Source organism: Gymnoscopelus microlampas (assembly GCF_963454915.1).
Source record: "Gymnoscopelus microlampas genome assembly, chromosome: 20".
Taxonomy (NCBI): domain Eukaryota; kingdom Metazoa; phylum Chordata; class Actinopteri; order Myctophiformes; family Myctophidae; genus Gymnoscopelus; species Gymnoscopelus microlampas.
Window position 1 is genome coordinate 2,761,333 of NC_139957.1, and position 22,825 is coordinate 2,784,157.

The 22,825-nt window shown below is 42.5% G+C and overlaps 2 protein-coding genes across 2 annotated transcripts; both read left to right on the top strand.

The window, feature by feature from the left end:
- Positions 1-445: 445 nt before the first annotated feature.
- Positions 446-14,577, top strand: LOC311036961 (GTPase IMAP family member 8-like; the record flags this gene model as incomplete). The annotated part of the gene is made up of 6 exons (XM_084045970.1): positions 446-485; positions 2,072-2,776; positions 3,406-4,101; positions 5,282-5,400; positions 14,154-14,459; positions 14,548-14,577. 6 exons carry the CDS (start codon positions 446-448, stop codon positions 14,575-14,577), a joined length of 1,896 nt encoding a protein of 631 aa, XP_083902096.1.
- On the top strand, positions 14,568-22,563 carry LOC311035957 (uncharacterized protein). The gene is made up of 10 exons (XM_084044475.1): positions 14,568-14,835; positions 16,943-17,133; positions 17,499-17,570; positions 17,694-17,763; positions 18,215-18,294; positions 19,721-19,792; positions 20,123-20,206; positions 21,211-21,282; positions 21,496-21,591; positions 22,460-22,563. Exons 1-10 carry the CDS (start codon positions 14,586-14,588, stop codon positions 22,550-22,552), a joined length of 1,080 nt encoding a protein of 359 aa, XP_083900601.1. The 5' UTR covers positions 14,568-14,585; the 3' UTR covers positions 22,553-22,563.
- The last annotated feature ends 262 nt before the right edge of the window (positions 22,564-22,825 follow it).

A 22,825-nucleotide genomic window follows, 5' to 3' on the forward strand; every position in this document is an offset into this window, starting at 1 on the left:
CTTTTTGAACTTTTTTTTGGGGGGGGGGTGGGGGCTTTTTATGCCTTTATTTTAGAGAGGGATAGGGAAAGAAGCTGACAGGAAAAGGGGGGAGAGATGGGGAGGTGAAATGAGAGATGGGGAGGTGAAATGCAGCAAAGGTCGTCGGGAAAGGGAGTCGAACCTGCGACACGCTGTCAGGCTTGCATTGCAACCTAGGGTGCCTGGACCATCATGCTACAGCCCAGGCCTGTGCAACACTTTTGTATGATGAAGTAGGGCATTAACTAAAAAATGTATAAAACGTTTAACTATGCAACAATATGACTGTTGGGTAAAGAGGTCAACGACGAATACATGGCTGATAATTTGATCACATACCCATATCTATGCCTTAATTTATTCACAACATTTGATCAACACTTTAACGTATTGTTTTACAGTTGAAACAACAGCGGTAGAGAAGATGTACAGGTACTACAGTAGAACCTCAGCTTCCATCAGAGGTGAGTTCTATTAAATCCATTGGTGTAGTGCTATTCACATTTTATGATTTTGGTCCCAATGAGCAATATTATAAATGATGTATACCATCGTATCATGGTGTCATGAATCTAAAATAGCTGATCTACAAGCTCACAAAACGTTGCAATGCAATGCTTTATGAGCTTGTAGGTTGGCTATTCTTTGGTGTGCGACACCATTGTATGTAAAAAGTATAAAAGAGATTTATTGTGACGTGACATGACAATAAATAAAGGTGTGTGTGTGTTCATTTATTTATTACCTTGGTTCACCTCTGCATTGAAATAAATATGTATTAAAACTCTAGCCTTTTATTGTATCCACTATTCATCATATAGAATTATTTTTAAATGTGGTTTATAAAACTACTAAAATTCTCAAAACCATTGATGTACTAAAGCCTAAAGTGTTTAAAGTACATATAATATTTTGTATAGTTGTCTCCGCCAGGCCGAAAGGCATGGCGAGAGAGTATGTTTTCCACCCCGTCCGTCCGTCCGTCTGTGAGCAGCTAATCTCCGGCACCGTTGGCTTGATCGCAGCGAAACTGTGCACACACACTCCCTGGATGCCAATTCTTCTGCCCCCAAATTTTTCACATGGGCCTGTTATAGCGCCACCAGGAGGCCAATTTGTGCAAAACATATTTTTTGACAGCACTCCTACAGATTTTGTCCAAAAATTCCGCAAATCGGTACACAGTATCTCTATAGTCATTTAACAAAACGGGTCTTTCAGATTTTCCATATTCCATCCTGATTGGCTAAAAATGGCTTCGTTCCAAAGTTTGCAGTAGTACTCCTTTTTGAACAAAATGCCTCAAATCATGAACACAGCATGCAATTTCCATTAAATTTTGCTCGCATATTTCCACTATGCCGAGGAAGAAATGGCACTTGAACATTTTGAAATCAGCCTCATGGTGGCGCTATAACAGGCCGATTCATGTTTGTACCTATAACTGCACCGATCTGTGTAAAACTTTGTATGCGCACTCCCTAGAGGTCAAGGAAAAACCTTTGCCCTGCATTTTTCACATCTGCCTTTTATAGCGCCACCAGGAGGCCGACTTACGTAAAACACATTTTTTTATATTACTCCTTCCGATTTTATCCAAATTTCACACAAATCGGTACACATGATATCCATAGTCATGTGCTCAAGACGGATGTGTTTGATTTTTCAATTCCGTTCTCATTGGCTAAGATTGACATCTAAAGTTTGCAGTACTGGCTTGTTTTGAACAAAATTCCGCGTATCATGAACGCACCGTCCGATTGCGGTCAAACTTTGCACGCACCTTTTGCTAAATTAGACCACAGGTCTAATTTAGCAAAAACAAATTTTTTGCACAAAATGCCCCAAGCCATGAATGTGTTCTTTAATAGGCCTACTATAGGCTAATATCCATAATCATTGTTACATGTGATATAATACTGCTAATTTGTTGATCATTTCAAATGAGTTGCACTCTCTTATACATGATTGAAACATGAAATGACAAAATCACAACTGGTTTGGTCATATCTGTAATCTTTATGAATAATGCATTTATGTTTCCAACCAGGGAAGAAGTATGACCCAACAGAACTGAGAATAGTTCTGATCGGGGGAAGACATGGAGGTGGATTCAGTGGAAAGAGTTCAGTAGGAAACATCATCCTGGGCAGAGATGTTTTTCACACAAACACAAGAACATATACGAGTGTCATGAGACAAGAGGAAGTGTCAGGGAGACAGGTCACTGTGGTCGACACTCCAGGATGGATATCTAATCGTCCCCTAGATCTGACCCCAAAACTGACTCAGTTAGAAATCCAACAGAGTGTGAATCTGTGTCCTCCAGGACCCAATGCCTTTGTCCTAGTGATGCCATTGGACAGACCATATGTAGGAACAGAGATGTCAGTAGGGGAGCATGTGAGATTTCTCCTCAGTGACAGAGTGTGGAAACACACTATTGTGGTGTTCACTGTAGCTGATAAAAACAACATGAGACCTGATCTCATTAGATCTAACCCTGACTTAAGATCTCTTACTGAGAAATGTGAAGGGTGCTTCCATGTTCTTAACATCACTGACAGAGGAGATGAAAGTCAGGTCACAGAGCTGCTGGAGAAGATAGATGAGATGGTGACTGGTAATGGTTGTCACTATGAGACTGAAGAACACGTCTCAGAGGAACTGAAGGAGATGGAGAGAACTATCAGAAGAAAAGCGGAACAAAGGAGGCACGCTCAGAAACAAACAACTAGACTTCCAAAACATATTGGTAAGTTTTGTTTTACTTTGACACAAACTAATATTTCAGGTTACCTTTCAGTGTATTTCATTTTGATCAATTTGATTGATCATTTGTATACTGGCACACGCACACACGCGTACGTACACACACACACACACACACACACACACACACACACACACACACACACACACACACACACACACACACACACACACACACACACACACACACACACACACACACACAGTATATATCGGCATTGTAGCTTTGTTCCTTAAACCAGTGGTTCTCAAACCTTTTCATGTCAAGGTGTGGACCCCCATCTCAAAATATTTAGTTCCAGGGACCCCCCAGCAGCAAAGATTTGAGTTACAAATGTTTGCTTTATATATATATACAGTATATTCAAAGATTTGCACAAGTTTTCACGTTTTGACAAAAATAGCAGATCTACAAGCTCATAGCGCTATGAGCTTGTATATCTGCTATTTTTTAATAGCCAAACCATAAAATATGGTTAAAGTGGTTAAAACAATTGTGACATTATATTAACTAATTTAGCTGAGGACCCCCTGGTATCCCTCCAAGAACCCATGGGGGTCCCCGGACCACACTTTGAGAACCAAGGCCTTAAACAATGTTTCCTCTGACAGGACTGCCTGACCTCAGGATTCTGTTGATTGGATCGTGGGGGTCTGGGAAGAGTTCAACAGGAAACACCATTCTGGGAGGAAGTGTTTTTAAAGCTGGTCAGAGGTCAGTGCAGTGTGAGGTGAGACATGGTGAAGTAGCAGGGAGACAGGTGACAGTGGTGGACTCATCAGGCTGGTTCTACAACAGTCCACTACAGGACACCTCAGAGATGGACAAACTGGAGATCCAGAACAGTGTGTGTCTCTGTCCTCCTGGACCACATGCTGCTCTTCTGATGGTTCCTCTTGATCAAGCATTCACCAAAGCACAGAGAGTAGCAGTAGAGGAACACATGACACATCTACCACAGAGACTCTGGAGTCACGCTATAGTACTGTTCACCCATGGAGACTGTCTGGGAGACAGAAGCATTGAGCAGCACATTGAGGCTGAAGGGGAAGACCTCCGCTGGCTTGTTGCCAAATGTGGGAACAGGTACCATGTCTTCAATAATCAGAAGAGAGATGACACTCAGGTCACAGAGCTGCTTGTGAAGATAGAGGAGATGGTGGCAGGAAACGGAGGTGGACACCATGAAGTTGATGGAGATGTTTCAGAGAAGCTGTCAGAGAGGAAGAGGAACATAGAGGAACACGTCCAGACATTCATGACCAGGACACACAGACAGAGAGCTGCTCTGAAAGCTCTGTTTGAAGGTCAGTGTGATTTCCTTTTATTCATGTATTTATTTATATCTAATGGGTGTATTATCATGTAAGTTGCTGAGCACATTCATGCCCCTCAGAGGATGTCCCCTATTGGTGACCCATGACCTTTTCTCTAGAGCAACCCTCAAGCCAAAATGTCAACTTTGCACATTAAATATCTCATAAACTAATAGACAGATTCCTGGATGAACCCTATAGATTGTTGTGACCCTGTGACCTTTACTTTAGTGCATTTTGGCCTTCATTTACGGTCCTTGGGTGTAAGTAGTACAACGGCCTCTAGGGGCTCCTAGTGGGACTTTTATAATCTTAGCATTGTTCATATTGTTGCTGTCAGGCAGAAACCTTGTATCTCCTTATTTCAACGTTTTATGTCTTTTCATGAAATAATGCCCTACTTTGTCATACTATAGTGTCACACAAAAGTAGCAAAAATAGCCGATCTACAAGCTCACAACAAGTTGCATCGGGATGCATTGTGAGCTTATAGATCTGCTGTTCTTTTTTTTTTAAGTAAAAGTGAAAGTGGTTAGGTATGTCTGTGGGTTTTATGAATATTTTGTTATATAATTAAATTAATAATTTATTATTTTCAAATTTAATCTTCATATGCTGTCAGGCAGAACCCTTATACCTTCATATTCCAACTTTTTTTCATAAATGAATGCCCTACTAAATCATAGCACAAAAATAGTGAAAAAACCCGATCTACAAGCTCACAACGTGTTGCGATTTGACACGTTGTGAGCTTGTAGATCGGCCGTTTTCACTATTTTAAAATGTTTTGAAAATGATTATTAAAAAACGATTTTGAACATTAAAGATTGCACCCGACAACAATGACATATTCTATAGGAGACATTATGCTGATGGAATGACATATTCAGAGATCAATTTATTAATTTTCAACACATATACATAACTGATCTCATGATAACATACTGTATATCATGAGTGATACATTAGTACAGCTCTGTAGTCAGTTCAGCCAGAATGCTTTATAAATAATAATTAATAAAGCTGAATGTGAGTCCAGGTCCTAAACAGTCACATCAGTGTTCATTGTACTGTATTTACTGTATATAATAATGAATAGAAGTGAATGTGTGAATCCAGGTCCTAAACAGTCACATCAGTGTTCAGTGAACTAATGTAGAGTTTGTTCCAGGAGAACATCAGAGTGTTCCAGTTGTCAGGCTGATGTTGGTTGGAGGAGAGCAGATTGGAAGGAGCTACGCTGGAAACATCATACTGCAGGAGGATGTGTTTACATCCACTTTCTGGAAGGTGAGTACACACATTTCATGTAAAGAAGTGAACAGATAATGTGACAGTATGTGCTGTCATTAATGATTGAGAATCATGTGATCAATAAATGGTCAGTGATCAATACAGACCATTAGATCAGTGTTTCTTAAAGTGTGGTCCGGGGGACCCCCATTGGTCCTTGAGGGGGTTCCAAGGGGTCCCCAGCAAAGCTAGCATCGCAATCAAAACCAGTTTAACCATATATAAATTGGATATTTGAAAATAGCCAATCTACAAGCTTACAACGTGACGCAATGCAACGCATTGTGTGCTTGTAGATCTGCAATTTAAAACAGAAAAAGAAGAAAAGGAAAGGGAAACATTTGGAATATTTTAACTTGAATGGGAGTCCCTGGAACAAAATATTTTCAGATGTGGGTCCGTGGCCAAATACATATTAATGTGGGGGTCCTTGATATGAAAAAGTTTGAGAACCACTGCATTAGAGGATGTCTGTCACATCACCATGGCAACTGTCTTTGTGCTTAGTTTGTTTGATTTACATGCAGTGGTTAAAAGCTGACAGATTTACACACACTCCTGTCAGTAATCTTTCATTCTCATTTATTTTAACATTTGATGCTGTGTACTTCCATATAGTAGCACTTTGCTGAATCAATTATTTACCACTTTCAGATATATTTTGGTTACATTATTCCATATAGTTCATAGCTGTTTAAGGACCAAAATGACATGTTTTCCCAACCACTGATGTATGGTGTGCAGGGGTCTTTTACACTATACTTTTGGCCCTAGTTTGGTCCTCTCTTGCACACCTCTCACTTCGTTGGTGTGCATAAGGCCTTTTTCTCATACAAAAGAAAACGTAAAAGATTTTGTTTATGTAACCAGATGGCGTCACCAAGTACTCCTTTATACACAGTGTGACTACGCCACTCCCAATTACAGGGTGGGAGACCCGAGGTACATGTTATTATATCCAGTTAACTTCCCCAAAGGTAAGCGTTCAGTTTGAGTGAACAAATAATGGTCGGTTTGGAATGCAAATTATATATTTATTCACAATCGATAAAGTACAATGTATTGGTAGCTTTAATGATTAAAAACTCTGTCCACATGTCAACCAGTACTAAAGTGCATAGGGCTACTAGAGAAACAAAAAGCTTGGCCAAATAGCTGTACTGAAATGTAGGCCTACTCATTGAAGTCTGCACACACTAGTTAAACACTGCAAATCAGCAAGATATAAACACTCAGAGCCATGTGTAATTTGGCATTAAAGATCACTGCAAATGTACACTCAAAAAGGCCAAAAGCCATGAACACCACAAAAAGAGACAGCAATCAATTAAGTGCCAATCTGCAGTATAACTATTAGCCAAGTATCTTATCTGTCTCAGGCCGTAGCCGAATTAAACCTGTGGTTGGTTAGACAGCTTGTTGTAACGTTTATAGCCGCAGGGGCTGTAGCATCTGACTAAACAGTGCTCAACTAATAAAAAGGTAGCGACATAAAACATAAAAACAAAAAGGTTAAAAGAACAGCGGTCAACAGTACAACAGGCACAATCTGTAATAAAAACAAAACGTTGCATTAGTCTCACGCTCTACCCTGGTGCTATAGATGTTCTGTTGATGTCTGGTTGCAATCAGAATCACATTCTGACTACCACTTCGGCATCAACTAAACATCTATAGTAATTCACAAGTACCAATAAAATGCATTCAATGTACTTTACAAAGTTTATCCTTAAAATCAACACATACCCTGTTAACATGTGAGGGAATGCCCAGGTTGTTGTCGGTGCAACACAGTGTAAACGGCCAGCTTTGTCCTAGCACCGCCTGTATGACAAAATAGACCAGCGTGAGAACTCATTCATTTCATTCATAAAACGAGTTGTACTGTTGCAACACAAAGAGACAGCCTACCTCTAGACCCGTGTGTGAACGCACACACACACTAACAGGGCTCTAGTTCGGCGCTTTGACGCACGTCTTCTAACAAAGAAAAGATAAACATGTATATAAATAAACTGTAAGTGTTGACTTCAAACTAAAAACAGGTAACGCTAGGTCATTAAAACAAGGCTTACCTCGACGCCATGAGCACACATACAAACGACCCGCCGTGAACAAGGAAGTGGGCGGGGAACCTGGACAAACACAGCTGACTCATATAGTGCTCTTAAAGGGGCGGTGTCGCTAAGCGCACCGGTTACCAGTCCCACTGACTACATTCGCCCCCCCGAAATGCATCGTCGCCCCGACGATGTACCAACGGAGTGACCTGACCACTTGGTACTGAGACTAACAGCGACTTATTCTCCCCCACTGTGCTGGTGACATACTGGTTGTCGGTATGGCAGCCGGTGAGGGTTGGAATGGAAACCAGCATTGCGTCGACCGCTGCGGCGTAGACCAGGGGCAGTTGGGGGTAGGTTTTCGTCTGAGCTCTCCGTTGCTTCTGGGTCACTTTCCTGGTCTTGTCCCGGACTGCCAGGTTGCGAAAGGTTCTCCTGATTCTCCATTTCTGGTGTTCGTACCCCTGGGCCTCTTCTCCCATTGTCCTCCAGGACCAGAATTATGGAGTCCTCAGAGTCACTTGTGGCAGCAACCGGAGGCGTGCAGTCCTGGACAACACGTACTGGATTTGCCGGTTGGGCCTCGGGTCCCTCCCTCTCGGGTGCTCTTCGCAGCTCAGTCCGGTGTACTCGCAGAGCGGGGCCAACCTGGTGGACAGGGGTGATGGTGTACACTTGCCCTTGGTCCTGGGGTCTGTTCACCACTCGATAAAGGCAGGAATGCCAGAGGTCCTGGATCTTATTCCTCCCTCTGACCTGGCGATTCCTCCTATAGACGAGTTGACCCTCTTCGAGACCAGGATCAGTCACCTGCTGGTTATGCTTTTGGTTCCTTTGTTCCGCTTTGGCATCTAGTTGTTATCGGACATGGTCATACACGGTCCTTAGGGATTCTTGATGTTTCTTCACCCATTCCTCTGGGGCCTCCTCATCTGGGACTTCATCAGCACCAAGGAGAAAGTCGACAGGGAGCTGGGGTTCACGGCCGAACATGATGTAGTGGGGAGCCAAACCAGTCGTCTGATGGGCAGTGGTATTGTAAGAGTAGGTGACCTGGGACAGATACTGTGGCCAATGTCTCTTTTTCTCTGGTGGCAGAGTGCGGAGGAGGTCATGGAGCGTGCGGTTGAACCGCTCACACTGCCCGTTACCCTCCGGATGGTATGGGGTCGTCCTGGTTTTCTTGATGCCGTAGGTATCACACAGCTGCTTGATTATCTTGCTTTCAAAATTTCTGCCCTGGTCTGAATGCAGACGGCTGGGAACCCCGAACAGGTGGAACCAGTGCTTCACCAAGACATCTGCCACTGTGCTCGCCCGCTGGTCTCTGGTTGGTATAGCTTGTGTAAACTTGGAAAACACATCAGTAAGCACTAGAACATTTTCTCGCCCATCACTGGCTGGTTCTAGTATAGTGAAATCCATGGCCAGTAGCTCGTTAGGTCGCGATGCCTTAAGGCTTCCCCTATATGCTCTTATCCTAGGGCCTTCCTTTGCTAGGATACATCTTCCACAGTTTCGGCACCAATTTTCGATGTCCTTTGCCATACCTGGCCAGTATCCACGATCCCGTGTCAATTGTAAGGTGCGGTCCATGCCCTGGTGTCCATGGCCATCATGCACGCTCTGGAACACCTTTTCTCTGAGACACTGAGGTAATAATATTTGGAGCAGTTCTTTACTCCCACCTGGGGGGTAGATTTTCCGATACAGCACCCTTTCCTTCTCCACCAGGCGTCCCCACTGGCGAAGCAGCTCCCTGCTCTCTTGGCTCAGGTGTTCACGTTCTTCCCGTACAGGGGTCCGCCCTTCACGCCAGAACTTCAGCACAGGGCCAATAACTGGATCTTGCTGTTGTAATGAGGACAACTCAAGTAAGGAAAGACCAGGCATAGCGGCAATCTCAAGACTGTGGGTTTCCCGGCGGACAGGCGAGTTGGCCTGTAGAGCTGGGGCGACATCCATGCCAGTGGTCACTCGATCAAGGTACTGTCTGGACAACGCATCGGCATTACCATTGCTACGACCTGGGCGATATTCTAACGTATAGTCGAAAGAAGCCAATTGTGAGGCCCATCTTTGTTCCAGTGCTCCCAGCTTAGCGGTTTGAAGGTGCCGGAGGGGATTGTTATCTGTGTAGACCGTCACTTTGTTGCCTAAGAGGTATTCTCTGAATTTTTCTGTGACAGCCCATTTAAGGGCAAGAAACTCAAGCTTCATGGAGCTGTAATTATCCATGTTTCTCTCTGTTGGTTTCAGGCCTCGGCTTTCCATCCTGGTCTTGAGAAAGGACTGCCCCCAACCCCCCATGACTGGCATCAGTCTCAAGGATGAAAGGCTTTTGGAAATCTGCATAAGCTAGGACTGGGGAACACCTCCTCTAAACGTTCCAAGTGTTGATGAACTGTAGAGGAGAACACGATGATGTCATCAAGATACAACAGGACCGACTGGAACCGTTTGTCCCCGAACATGCGTTCCATTAAGCGCTGAAAGGTCCCGGGAGCATTACATAAACCAAAGGGCATTCGGTTAAACTCAAATAGCCCAAAAGGAGTGCAAAATGCAGTTTTGGCTCGATCGGTTTCAGCCATTGCCACCTGGTTGTAACCACTTGCCAAGTCTAGCGTGGAAAACCACTTTGCTCCAGTTAAGGCGTCTAGGGACTCTTCAATTCTTGGAAGCGGATAGGCATCCTTCCGTGTCTTTGCGTTTAGCTGTCGATAGTCAACGCACATTCGTAGTCCCCCGTCCTTCTTCATCACCAGCACAATGGGGGAGGAATAAGGGCTGCAACTCTCTCTTATTACTTGGCTGTCAAGCAATTGTTTAATGTGTGCCCTGACTGCCTCATACTGTGAAGGGGGAATGCGGCGATAGGGTTGTCGTACTGGTGCCTCCTCCAAAAGTGGGATCTCGTGGGTAATAAGATTAGTACATCCTAAATCTCCCTCACCTTTAGAAAATCCATGTTGGTATTTAGTTAATAGACGTCTAGCTTCAGTATTGTCATCAGGATTAAGGCCAAGGAAGTTAAACTGTTCTACCTCGCTGGAAACATTACTGTGAATGTCCACGGATTGCACTGAGACATAAGCTGTACATTCTCTGGTGGACTCATCCAGAGAAAGTTCTATGTGTGGTGAATCACCAGTTACAACATCCCTCCCTTCGACCACTTGTACCGTTCCTATAACTCTACGTGGCACTAGCCATATATCAGACCGTCCTACATTAGTGACAGGGGCATAGAGGGTACCTCTCTCAGCATGGACTAAAGCAGGGGAAACGAGCAAACCCTCCGGGAGGCAACCGTCCAATGGACCCAGGGGTTCCAGCAAAAACTCCATAGGTGGGACCTGGGGACAAGTAACGGGGACCATTGAAAGTGTTCCAGCAGCAATACATATGGACTGTTTACCCTGTACCCTCACTTTAAATGCATTAGAGGAACTTACAATGGCTTCTACCCTCTCACAGTGCCGAAAGGCCTGCTTCCATGCCAGAGCAGCTGCCTGCAAAGGGGGACTCTGAAATAGGTTGGTGCCATGCTGTTCAAATAGTTCACGGTAACAATCAATGATAATGTTCATGCCAAGAATACCAGGCGTGGCTTTCTTACGGCTAGTGAGGACACCCTCAGGTGGATCTTTTACAATCAGTATACCCCTGCTAGTCAAACATGTGTCTAGTACTTTCACATCAAGCTCAATGTAGCCCAAATAAGGTATGTCCAGCCCATTAGCTGCTTTGAGACCCAGCCACCTACAATCACGCAGTTCACGTTTAGACAGGTGTGAGAAGTGTTCATAAAAGCAGCTTTCTGTAATGGTGGTGACCATGGAGCCCGTGTCTAATAAACAGGGTACATCCACACCACCCATGGACACCACCACCACAGAGCAAGGCCCAATTAACTTGCGAATTGCCTCTTGGTGTACAGTATTGGAGTCAGGAAACCCCCCTCCCAGTGTGTGACTCTGCACAATGGAGGGTTCTAGTTTTCCGACATGGTACGCCTAGTCTGTGCAGGGGCAGTGCTAGTCTGTGATGGTGAGTTGCCCTGAGTACAGTAGCGAGCTATGTGACCTGGCTGCGCACACTTAAGACAGATGGGTCGGCCGTCGGGGGCTCGTTGGAATCTACTTCCCCTGGAGAAAGATCTGTCTCTACTCGCCCCCCCATTAGAATTTAAACTCTGTGTAATCAAATCCAGTTGCGCTTGTTGTTTGATAAACATGCTCTTCAACTCTGCCAGTTCAGATTTACCTACACCAACAGATTCACTAGTAGCAGTGGCCTGAGCTTCACATGTTTGAGGGAGGGGGCGTACATACTTTTCTCTGGTGGGTTGGCCCTCCTCAACCCATCGGATTGCTTCTTTGCGAATGTCTAGTAGAGACAGGTCTCCATTTTGCCTCACCATCCTCTTTAACTCTCTACGCAGCATATGGTCTCTCACATTTTCGCAGAACTGGTCTCGCAGCAAAATCTGGGAATTGGACATAGCTTGAGTGTCACACAATGTAACTCGTTCCATTAACATCATAAGAGCAGGGGAGAAATCCTGCAGTGATTCTCCTTCTTTTTGTTTTCGGTCAAAGAATTTCTGTTGTAAAGAAACATAGGATATTGAGCACCCATAGATCTCCTGTAATATTGCAATGATCTGCCTGGAATCCTCCCTTACTCTTTGATCTCTGAATTTAATTTCAGTGCGAGCAGCACCCTCCAAATGATCGTACACAAATACTGCTTTGTCAATGATGGACATGTGCCTTGCCCTTAAACAACTTTCCACCTCTTCCACCCACTCATCCACAGTTAACGCCCGGCCAGTGAAGACCCTGAAAACTTGGGGCATTTCCTATCTCTAGGGAGGTAGACAGTCTGTTCTCTTCTCGGTGGGTGTGGGGATGCAAGCACATCACTATTAGGAGATGTTCGATCTGACAGTCTCTCAGTTTCAATTTGACCTGACAGTCTTTGATTTTCAGCTTGAAGCTGTGCCATCTGCTCCCGTAGTCTCTGGAGCTCTTCCTCCATAGTGACCGTCGCTCAAGGGGAAACCACCAGATGCAATGGTCCACTGAGGGAGCTGTCTCCACTGCCAACCGCTGTTCTTTAAAACTCAAAAAATAAAAACAATAAAACTCTATGTTGCTACTTGCTACGAACACAATACATTGTACAATTCTCAAACCGACCATGCACAAAAAGTCCTGCCGACTACGCCAATTGTAACCAGATGGCGTCACCAAGTACTCCTTTATACACAGTGTGACTACGCCACTCCCAATTACAGGGTGGGAGACCCGAGGTACATGTTATTATATCCAGTTAACTTCCCCAAAGGTAAGCGTTCAGTTTGAGTGAACAAATAATGGTCGGTTTGGAATGCAAAATATATATATATTTATTCACAATCGATAAAGTACAATGTATTGGTAGCTTTAATGATTAAAAACTCTGTCCACATGTCAACCAGTACTAAAGTGCATAGGGCTACTAGAGAAACAAAAAGCTTGGCCAAATAGCTGTACTGAAATGTAGGCCTACTCATTGAAGTCTGCACACACTAGTTAAACAATGCAAATCAGCAAGATATAAACACTCAGAGCCATGTGTAATTTGGCATTAAAGATCACTGCAAATGTACACTCAAAAAGGCCAAAAGCCATGAACACCACAAAAAGAGACAGCAATCAATTAAGTGCCAATCTGCAGTATAACTATTAGCCAAGTATCTTATCTGTCTCAGGCCGTAGCCGAATTAAACCTGTGGTTGGTTAGACAGCTTGTTGTAACGTTTATAGCCGCAGGGGCTGTAGCATCTGACTAAACAGTGCTCAACTAATAAAAAGGTAGCAACATAAAACATAAAAACAAAAAGGTTAAAAGAACAGCGGTCAACAGTACAACAGGCACAATCTGTAATAAAAACAAAACCTTGCATTAGTCTCACGCTCTACCCTGGTGCTATAGATGTTCTGCTGATGTCTGGTTGCAATCAGAATCACATTCTGACTACCACTTCGGCATCAACTAAACATCTATAGTAATTCACAAGTACCAATAAAATGCATTCAATGTACTTTACAAAGTTTATCCTTAAAATCAACACATACCCTGTTAACATGTGAGGGAATGCCCAGGTTGTTGTCGGTGCAACACAGTGTAAACGGCCAGCTTTGTCCTAGCACCGCCTGTATGACAAAATAGACCAGCGTGAGAACTCATTCATTTCATTCATAAAACGAGTTGTACTGTTGCAACACAAAGAGACAGCCTACCTCTAGACCCGTGTGTGAACGCACACACACACTAACAGGGCTCTAGTTCGGCGCTTTGACGCACGTCTTCTAACAAAGAAAAGATAAACATGTATATAAATAAACTGTAAGTGTTGACTTAAAACTAAAAACAGGTAACGCTAGGTCATTAAAACAAGGCTTACCTCGACGCTATGAGCACACATACAAACGGCCCGCCATGAACAAGGAAGTGGGCGGGGAACCTGGACAAACGCAGTCTGACACTCTGCCTGGCCAGCTGACTCGTATAGTGCTCTTAAAGGGGCGGTGTCGCTAAGCGCACCGGTTACCAGTCCCACTGACTACATTTAAAAGCTCCTATGTCACTTAATTTAATTATTATGACTAACATATAGTAAACCTCATATTCCAGGAGTTTAAAACCCAGACTAAACTGACACAATGTGTCAGACACCAGAGACGAGTTGCTGACAGAAGAGTGAGTGTGGTGAACTGTCCAGACTGGTCGACTACACCTCCATCACAGGATATCAAATACATCCTTCTACACGGTGTGACTCTGTGTTCTCCTGGACCCCACGCTGTCCTGGTGACTGTTGATGTCAAGTCCAGTTTCTCTGAAGCTGACAGGAGATCAGTGGAGGAACACATGGAGCTGCTGGGGGACAGAGTCTGGAGACACACTCTGGTTCTGTTCACACATGGATTGTGGCTGGGAGTGAGATGTGTTGAGGAGTACATAGAGTCTGAAGGAGAACCTCTGAGGTGGATCCTGGATAAATGTGGCTACAGGTACCATGTTCTAGACTGTGGGAAGTGGGACATTTCAGAAGTGACAGAGCTGATGGAGAAACTAGAATGCATGGTGATGAGGAACAGAGGACACTTCAGGGTGGAACGTGAGACAAGACAGATGACTCCGTCTGAAAGACTAGTTAAGAACCTGACATTAAGAGACAAAGAAAAGCAATGCAGGAGGAGAGAGGAGGAGATGATAGACAGGATGTTGAAGTTTGTGGTGAAGGAGCCAGATGAAACAACCCTGCCAGCTGCCAGGAGGAGAAGGGAGAGCATAGATGGCCTTCCACCAAGCAGTGAGTATCAATAGAATTGAGCTGCTAACAGATGTTTCTAAAGCAATGGTTCTCAAAGTGGGGTCCTTGAGGTGGTTCAAGGGGGTCCCCAGCTAAATGATTGATAGTTAGGAACCAAATGAACCCTTACAGGACTGTGACTCTGAGAGTGTACAAATGGAACAAATGGACCATTACGTTCCATTTGTACACTCTGGGGGTCGTTGAAATTTAAAAAAATGAGAATCACAGTTCTAAAGATAACATTTCTTCTTCAGATAACTGAAACAATGGCCCTGATTCATAAAGGGATTTGCGACCATATTTTGTACGTACCGGCATTTAGGACAAGTCGTACATATCCACCTGATGCATAAAGATTTTTTGGTCTGTGTTTTGTGCGTCAGGTGCGCACGTTCTCAGGTCAGCCCCGAGGCTGGCGTACCAGGGCTGAAATGTGCGTATGTCTTTAGAATGCTTTATTCTTCATGTCAAAATCAATTACAACAGTGGCAAACCTCAAATAAAATATATGTGCCCAACATTTGTCAACACATATATATAAAACATTAAAAATAAATGTCAAACGATATTGCTTGTAGCCTATGCATAATATAGAGTACATGATGTAGATTCCACCGCTTTTTATTTATTTTCTAGGCTATATGAGTCGCAGCTGAATTATTAGGTGTGTGTTTGCCAGCGGGCCATCTCAGCCAAAGTGTCACGTAATAATGAAAATAGGCTATGATGCCTTAATGAAACTGCGGCGGGACTGACTGCATCAGTGTCGTGTCGCGGTATTAATTTGTAAAGCCTACTGCAGGCTACTGTATATTGATCACATGAACGCCACACACAACAGCCTAATAAATATTACCATCTGATGAAGAAAAATAAAGTGGATGAAAGCTGTGTCCAGAACCATTCCCCATTCCGACGTAGGACAGTGATATCCAAAATGAACTAATTTAATCAATAAGCTCTGGTCCATAATCGGATAGAAGCGTTCCACTTGTATGCCCTGGATTTATTTTCAACATCATATTTAAGGTGCGCAATGTTCATTAGAAAATGCTTATAATATCCTTTCCACGTTTTATTAGCCTTTTATTTGGTAATGGGGTTAAACCTTGTAAACTTCTTTATTCTCATTACACATGAGAGCATTTATTACGTGATCCGCTTCCAGACAGAACAGTAAGTTGTCAAGGCGATGCGACACCGCATTATTATCTTAGACGAGAGACGGCAGAGTTGAACTTCAGCGTTGCCAGATGTTGTGAGAGAAATAAGCAACCAGGTCTAGGAAAACAAGCCCAAAAGAAGCAACTGGCACTTAGGCCATTATAAGCACTTTAATTAAACCGTTGTGAGCTTGTAGATCTGCTATTTATTTTTAAAATCGTGTAATAACATTTGGAAGATTTTTTAAACATTCTAACAACACAAATCTGCCTCCAGCTCGCACAAAACATTTTCAGATGGGGCTTATAGGGATAAATTAGCATACATATTAACTTGGGGGTCCATGACATGAAAATATTTGAGAACCACCGGTTAAAACAATTAAACAATTGTGAAGCAAGCCCAAATAACTAACTACACTTTAGAAACAAGCAAAAAAAAACGCATCCCACAGCTCCGAATATTTACAAGCAACTTTACAGAAAAATAAGTCCAAAATAGCTTATAATAAGCGGACATGGCAACACTGTTTGGCACGGTTCAGCACGGTGACGTTGAAGTTGGATGCTGTTGGATGCAGCCTTCCAGAGAGTAATCATCACACCTGGTCATACGCACTGGTCATACGCACGTCTCTGTCATATACGACACCCCTTTTGAATCGCACGTCCGTTAGTGAGTACCAGAAATACGACCTCTTTTACGAACTTCATTTACACCATATTTACGACCCTCATTATGAATCGGGGCCATTGTACCTAGACTTTAATAGAAGTTATTTCAGTAACAGTGCATAAACTAAAAAAGTATTCCTTGTTAATATTTAAGTATGCAATTGTGCATTATTATGATGATGATGATGATGATGATGATTATGATGATGATTATAATTATTATGAATTATTAATGTAAATATCCTGCTGTGTGTCTTGTGTTGCAGTGAGCGGTGGAAGTGGAACACCTTCTGAAACAGGAAGTTCATACCCCCGGTCACCTGCCAAGGTCTCTGATTGGCTGATGAAGAGATATCCTGGACCAATAGCGTCCTCTTCAGGACGTGGCGCGATGAGTGGTGATCCCAGCCAGACAGAGGCTGATGTGAAGAATGTGATAGGAGAAGCCGAAACTATGGTTTGATAACAATTACACTCATCTAATGTGTATTGACTTAATCCATTTTATTATTCTGGTAGAAATGCAAATATGCTAATGTGATTCACCCTCTGCCAAATGGATAAATATGTTTTTCTTATCTGGTTGTGTTCACTAGCCAGATGGAGTTACATCCATGTATGTACATTTTCACAATGTGTCATAATGTATTGAAAGCAAAGCCCATTGACATTTTCCAGGGCCTCTATCATATAGTGAAGACTTTTAATTTAATCAATTTTATTCAATCAAAATTGTTCACAGTTATCTTGACCTTTGACATTTGACATTTCAACCAGATATTGTTCTTTTAAAGTTTGTATTCTCTTCATCCCTCTAAACAGGAACAAATGCTTCTATCAGAGAAACAGGTCCTGGTTGAACAGCTGAAAGCAGAGAAAGAGGAGAAGAGTCTGGTAAATAAACACACAATACATTTATAGTTTTATCAAACACTGCTTAGTTAGATGATACTAAAAGAGTTTGTATGAAATTGGACCAAAGCCAAATAAAGAGTGTTTGGGGTTTGGATGTTGAAGTTTGTGGTGAAGGAGCCAGAAGAACCTGTCAGGAGGAGAAGTGATAGCTTACGGCACCTTCCACCAAGCAGTGAGTATCAACACAATTGATCTGCTAATATTTTTTTCTAAAGCAATAGTTCTTAAAGTGGGGTCCTTGAGGGGGTTCCATGAGGTCCCCAGCTAAATGATTGATAGTTAGGAACCAAATGGACCCTTGCTTACAGGACAGTAAGAGAGTGTACAAATGGAACAAAATGGACATTCCATTTGTACACTCTGGTCCTTGAAATTACAAATGTTTGACAATCACAGTTCTAAAGATAACATTTCTTCTTCAGATAACTGACAACATTTACCTAGACTTTAATAAAAGTTATCTCAGTAACAGTGCATGAACTAAAATGTATTTCTTGTTAATATTTAAATATGCAACTGTGCATTATTATTATGATGATGATGATGATTATTATTATTATTATTATTAATGTAAATATCTTGCTGTGTGTTGTCTTGTTTTGTTGTTGTCTTGTCTGTTGCAGTGAGTGGTGGAACACCTTCTGAAACAGGAAGTACAGGACGTGGCACCATGAGTGAAGCTTCCAGCCAGACAGAGACTGAGGTAGATGAACCTATGGTTTGATAACAATTACACTCATATACTGTGTATTGACTTAATCCATTTCATTATTCTGTTAGAAATGCAAATGATTATGCTAATGTGATTCACCCTCTGCTAAATGGATAAATAAGTTATTCATACAATATGTGGTTGTGTCCACCAGCCAGATGGAGTTACATCCATAGAGACACACGGGCGGAAACGGAAGGCCTACAAATTCACGCCCACTTTTGAGACAGCGCTGCTACTCGGGGTCCGTTAGAAAGATGAACTGCAGCACTCAATGCAATCTTTATGAGAGGCATTGTAAAATACCGTCATTTCATTGGTTAACTACTGAGGCTGTAGCGACTTTTTTGGTGTTCTAATAAAGTGTCCCATTTGTTTGATTTGTCCTTTTTAATGTCCCATATCTGTCATCTCGATATACTACCCACAATATACTATAATATACTCCATCATTATGTCAAAACCGCTAGCATCGGAGATCTAGACTTTAAGTGGTCGCATGGTATATACGTCACGGACGCATCCCTTGAGGTTTTCAATACCCAGAAAACTGGCGAAAGTGGACGTTTTCAATATGTTTTGGTCATTATCTCTGGAACAGAAGGTCCAATCTGCTCAGTTCAAAGCTTGTTGGGTGCGTGACTTTGAGGACATTAAGCACGCAATGACACATTTTCGGGTTATTTATTTTTTTTTAGGGGAGGCGAGATCTTAGTTGGGCAGGCGACCGCCTGTCCTGCCTCTACAGTGTGGGTACACCACTGGTCGGCGCTCGGCGCTCGTAAAGACAGTGATGTCACTGAAATGCGACAACTTCTCTGTCTGCCGTCTACCCTCTGCTGTGTTAACATTATGGGTAACTTGTTAAAGTGGCAAATTAAATGTGAAACACATCAACTATTAAGAAAACAAGAAGATATGTTGACAAAGACACTCCATACATTTGGAAACATATTTTTATTTAAATCAATATCGTCTCCAGTTAATGCAGGATAATTTTAAAAGTAGGCTAATTCTCATATCCTCTCATAGGGAATGCATTGAGAGCTGCAGTTCGTCGTTCTAACGGACCTCGAGTAGCGGCGCTATCTCAAAAGTGGGCGTGAATTTGTAGGCCTTCCGTTTCCGCCCGTGTGTCTCTATGTATGTACATTCTCACAATGTGTCAGAATGTATTGAAAGGAAAGCCCATTGACATGTACCATCTCATTTTCCAGGGCCTCTGTCATATAGTGAAGACTTTTAATTTAATCAATTCTATTCATTCAAAATAGTTCACAGTGACCATGACCTTTGATATTTGAACCCCAAATTGTAATTAGTTCATCCTTGAGTTCAAATGGACGTTTTTGCCAGATGTTATGACATTTCAACCAGGTGTTCCTGAGATATTTATTACTTCGCTTCCTCCAAACAGGAACAAATGCTTCTATCAGAGAAACAGGTCCTGGTTGATCAGCTGAAAGCAGAGAAAGAGGAGAAGAGTATGGTAAATAAACACACAATGCATTTATAGTTTTATCAAATTAAATAAACACACAATGCATTTATAGTTTTATCGCACTGCTTAGTTATATGATACTAAAAGAGTTTGTATGAAATTGGACCAAAGTCAAATAAAGAGTGTTTGTGTGTCATCTGTCACTAGATACATTCACATCACTGAACACTATGGTTGTCTATGACTGTCCTCTGCTGGTGTCAATCTGTCATGACATGCGGGCTCATTAAAACGGTCTGAACTTTAACTTTTCCTGAAACGATAGTCTTCTTTCTTTCTTTCTTTCTCTGAATCTTTTCTTCCTCTCATATGGTGTAGTTGGAGCAGCAGGTGGAGAGTGTGAAGGTGGAGCTGAAGATTAAGAACATCCAACTGCAGCAACTCATGGAGATGAATACACTGGTGACAACACGCACGCACGCACGCACGCACGCACGCACGCACGCACACACACACACACACACAGACTACGGTGGACGTCACAAAGTAACATCCAGACTAGTGAGGTGCACTGTTGCTCCAATCTGCACCAAATGTGACACAAACACTGTTCAGGGGACTGGCATGAGAATAGCCACACCAACAAAACGTAAATTGCACACGTATGGTGCAGTACAGCAGTGTTATAGCAATGTTTAACTCTTCACATGGACATAATAATAATAATACTAATAATACTAATAATAATAATAATGCATTTTATTTATAACGCACTTTACATTCTTGCGAATCTCAAAGTGCTACAGGTTAAAAGCATGGCATAAAAACAACATACTGTATAGGCACAAATCAGTTACAGGGGACCCAGCTTGGCGAAACTAAAATGGGTCAAAAATAAAACTAGGCAAAACAGGAAAGACAAAAACCAGAGAATTTAGTTAAAAGCTTTGTTAAAAAGGTAGGTTTTTAGCCCGTTTTTAAAAACATCCGTGGATTGTGGTGCTCTCAGGTGATCAGGGAGAGCGTTCTACAGACTAGGAGCTGTGTGACAGAAGGCACGGTCGCCCATGGTGCGGAGGTTGGTGTCGGGGATAACAAGGAGGTTGGTGTTGGAAGAGCGGAGGCTGCGCGTGGCCGGTTTTGGTTTGAGAAGTTCTTTGAGGTAGGGGGGGCATTACCGTAAATGCACTGGTGTGTGAGGAGGGAGATCTTGTATTCGGTCCTGGCGGAATGGGGAGCCAGTGAAGGGAACGGAGGATGGGTGAGATATGGTCATATTTTCGCACCCTCATCAGGATCCTAGCTCTTGCTAGGGATCCCGATGAGGAGTGCATTGCAGTAATCCAGTAAACATAACTCACTGACCATTACTGATCAGCACAATACAGGTCACATATAGCGCCCTGAAAATCTAGTGTGAAGACATTCCCTCCAGGTGTTTTACTCCTCTTCCTCCCTCCAAACAGGAACTAAAGCTTCTATCAGAGAGGGAGGCCTTTATTGAACAGCTGAAAGTGGAGAAAGAGGAGAATAGTCTGGTAAATATACACACCATGCATTTATAATTTTATCAAATTAAATTAACACACAATGTATTTATAGTTTAGTTAAATGATACTAAAAGAGTTTGTATGAAATTGGACCAAAGTCAAATAAAGAGTGTTTGTGTGTCATCTGTCACTAGAGACATTCACATCACTTTCCTTTCTTTCTTTCTTTCTTTCTTTCTTTCTTCCTCTCATATGGTGTAGTTGGAGCAGCAGGTGGAGAGTTTGAAGGTGGAGCTGGAGACTAAGAACATTCAACTGCAGCAGAGAGACAAGAAACTCATGGAGATGAACACAGTGGTGACTACACACACACACACACACGCACGCATGTGACTAATAAGCTCATCTACTGGGAGTGATTTCAGTATCTAAAAGAACAGACAGACACAACAGAGTATAAATCCTGCATCATGGTTTATGTCTCTGCCAACCATGTTGTACATAAATGCATATTTCTGCACTTTATATACGGTAGCACCTTTACCCAAAGTCCTTTACAATTTAGCTATTTAGCAGATGCTCTTAATCCAGAGTGATTTACAGTAGCAATGTAAACACAAGGTTTACAATATGCATTACATTTACACACAGTCACACACACGCACATGCGTGCGTGAAATTCCCTCCAGGTGAAATTCCCTCAGGTGTTTACTTCTCTTCCTCCAAACAGGAACAAATGCTTCAATCAGAGAAACAGGTCCTGGTTAATCTGTTAAATAAACACACAATACATTTATGGTTTCATCAAATTAGATAAACACACAATGCATTTATAGTTTCATCAAATGAAATAAACACACAATACATTTATAGTTTTATCAAATGAAATAAACACACAATACATTTATAGTTTTATCAAATGAAATAAACACACAATACATTTATAGTTTTATCAAACACTGCTTAGTTAGATGATACTAAAAGAGTTTGTATGAAATTGGACCAAAGAGTCAAATAAAGAGTGTGTGTGTGTGTGTCATCTGTCATTAGAGACATTCACATCACTGAACACTATGGTTGTCTATGACTGCCCTCTGCTGGTGTCAATCTGTCACGACATGTGGGCTCATTAAAACAAAGCCAGTACTTTTCCTGAAAAATGTACGTAATTGTCTTTCTTTCTTTCTTTCTTTCTTTCTTTCTTTCTTTCTCTCATATGTTTCAGTTGGAGCAGCAGGTTGAGTCTGAAGGTGCAGCTGCAGCAGAAAGAGAAGGAACTCATGGAGATGAACCGTTATATTATACCTCTATGAGATGAACACACTGGTGAGAACGCACGCACGCACGTACGCACGCACTCACGCACGCATGCACGGTCCCTCTCATGTGATGTCCTGTGTGTCCTGTGTGTCTCCATCAGGTGTCAGTCAGGAGAACAGGTGATGATGCAGCAGAAACTGCAGAATGAATCTGAGGAGAACAAACGTCTCTTCATGGAGAACTAAGCTCCTGAAGAAACCACACCAACAGGAGAAACTCATCCTGTTTGTTTTTTGTTGTATTTTTTAGGGTTGTAGTACTCGAGACCGGT

Excerpts from the sequence above, each read along its gene's own strand:
- LOC311035957 (XM_084044475.1), top strand. The coding sequence starts at position 14,586 with ATGGAGAAACTAGAATGCATGGTGATGAGGAACAGAGGACACTTCAGG. Across the intron at positions 14,836-16,942 it reads AGATGGCCTTCCACCAAGCA|TGAGCGGTGGAAGTGGAACA; the intron begins GTGAGTATCAAT and ends CTTGTGTTGCAG. Across the intron at positions 17,571-17,693 it reads AGAAAGAGGAGAAGAGTCTG|TTTGTGGTGAAGGAGCCAGA; the intron begins GTAAATAAACAC and ends TGGATGTTGAAG.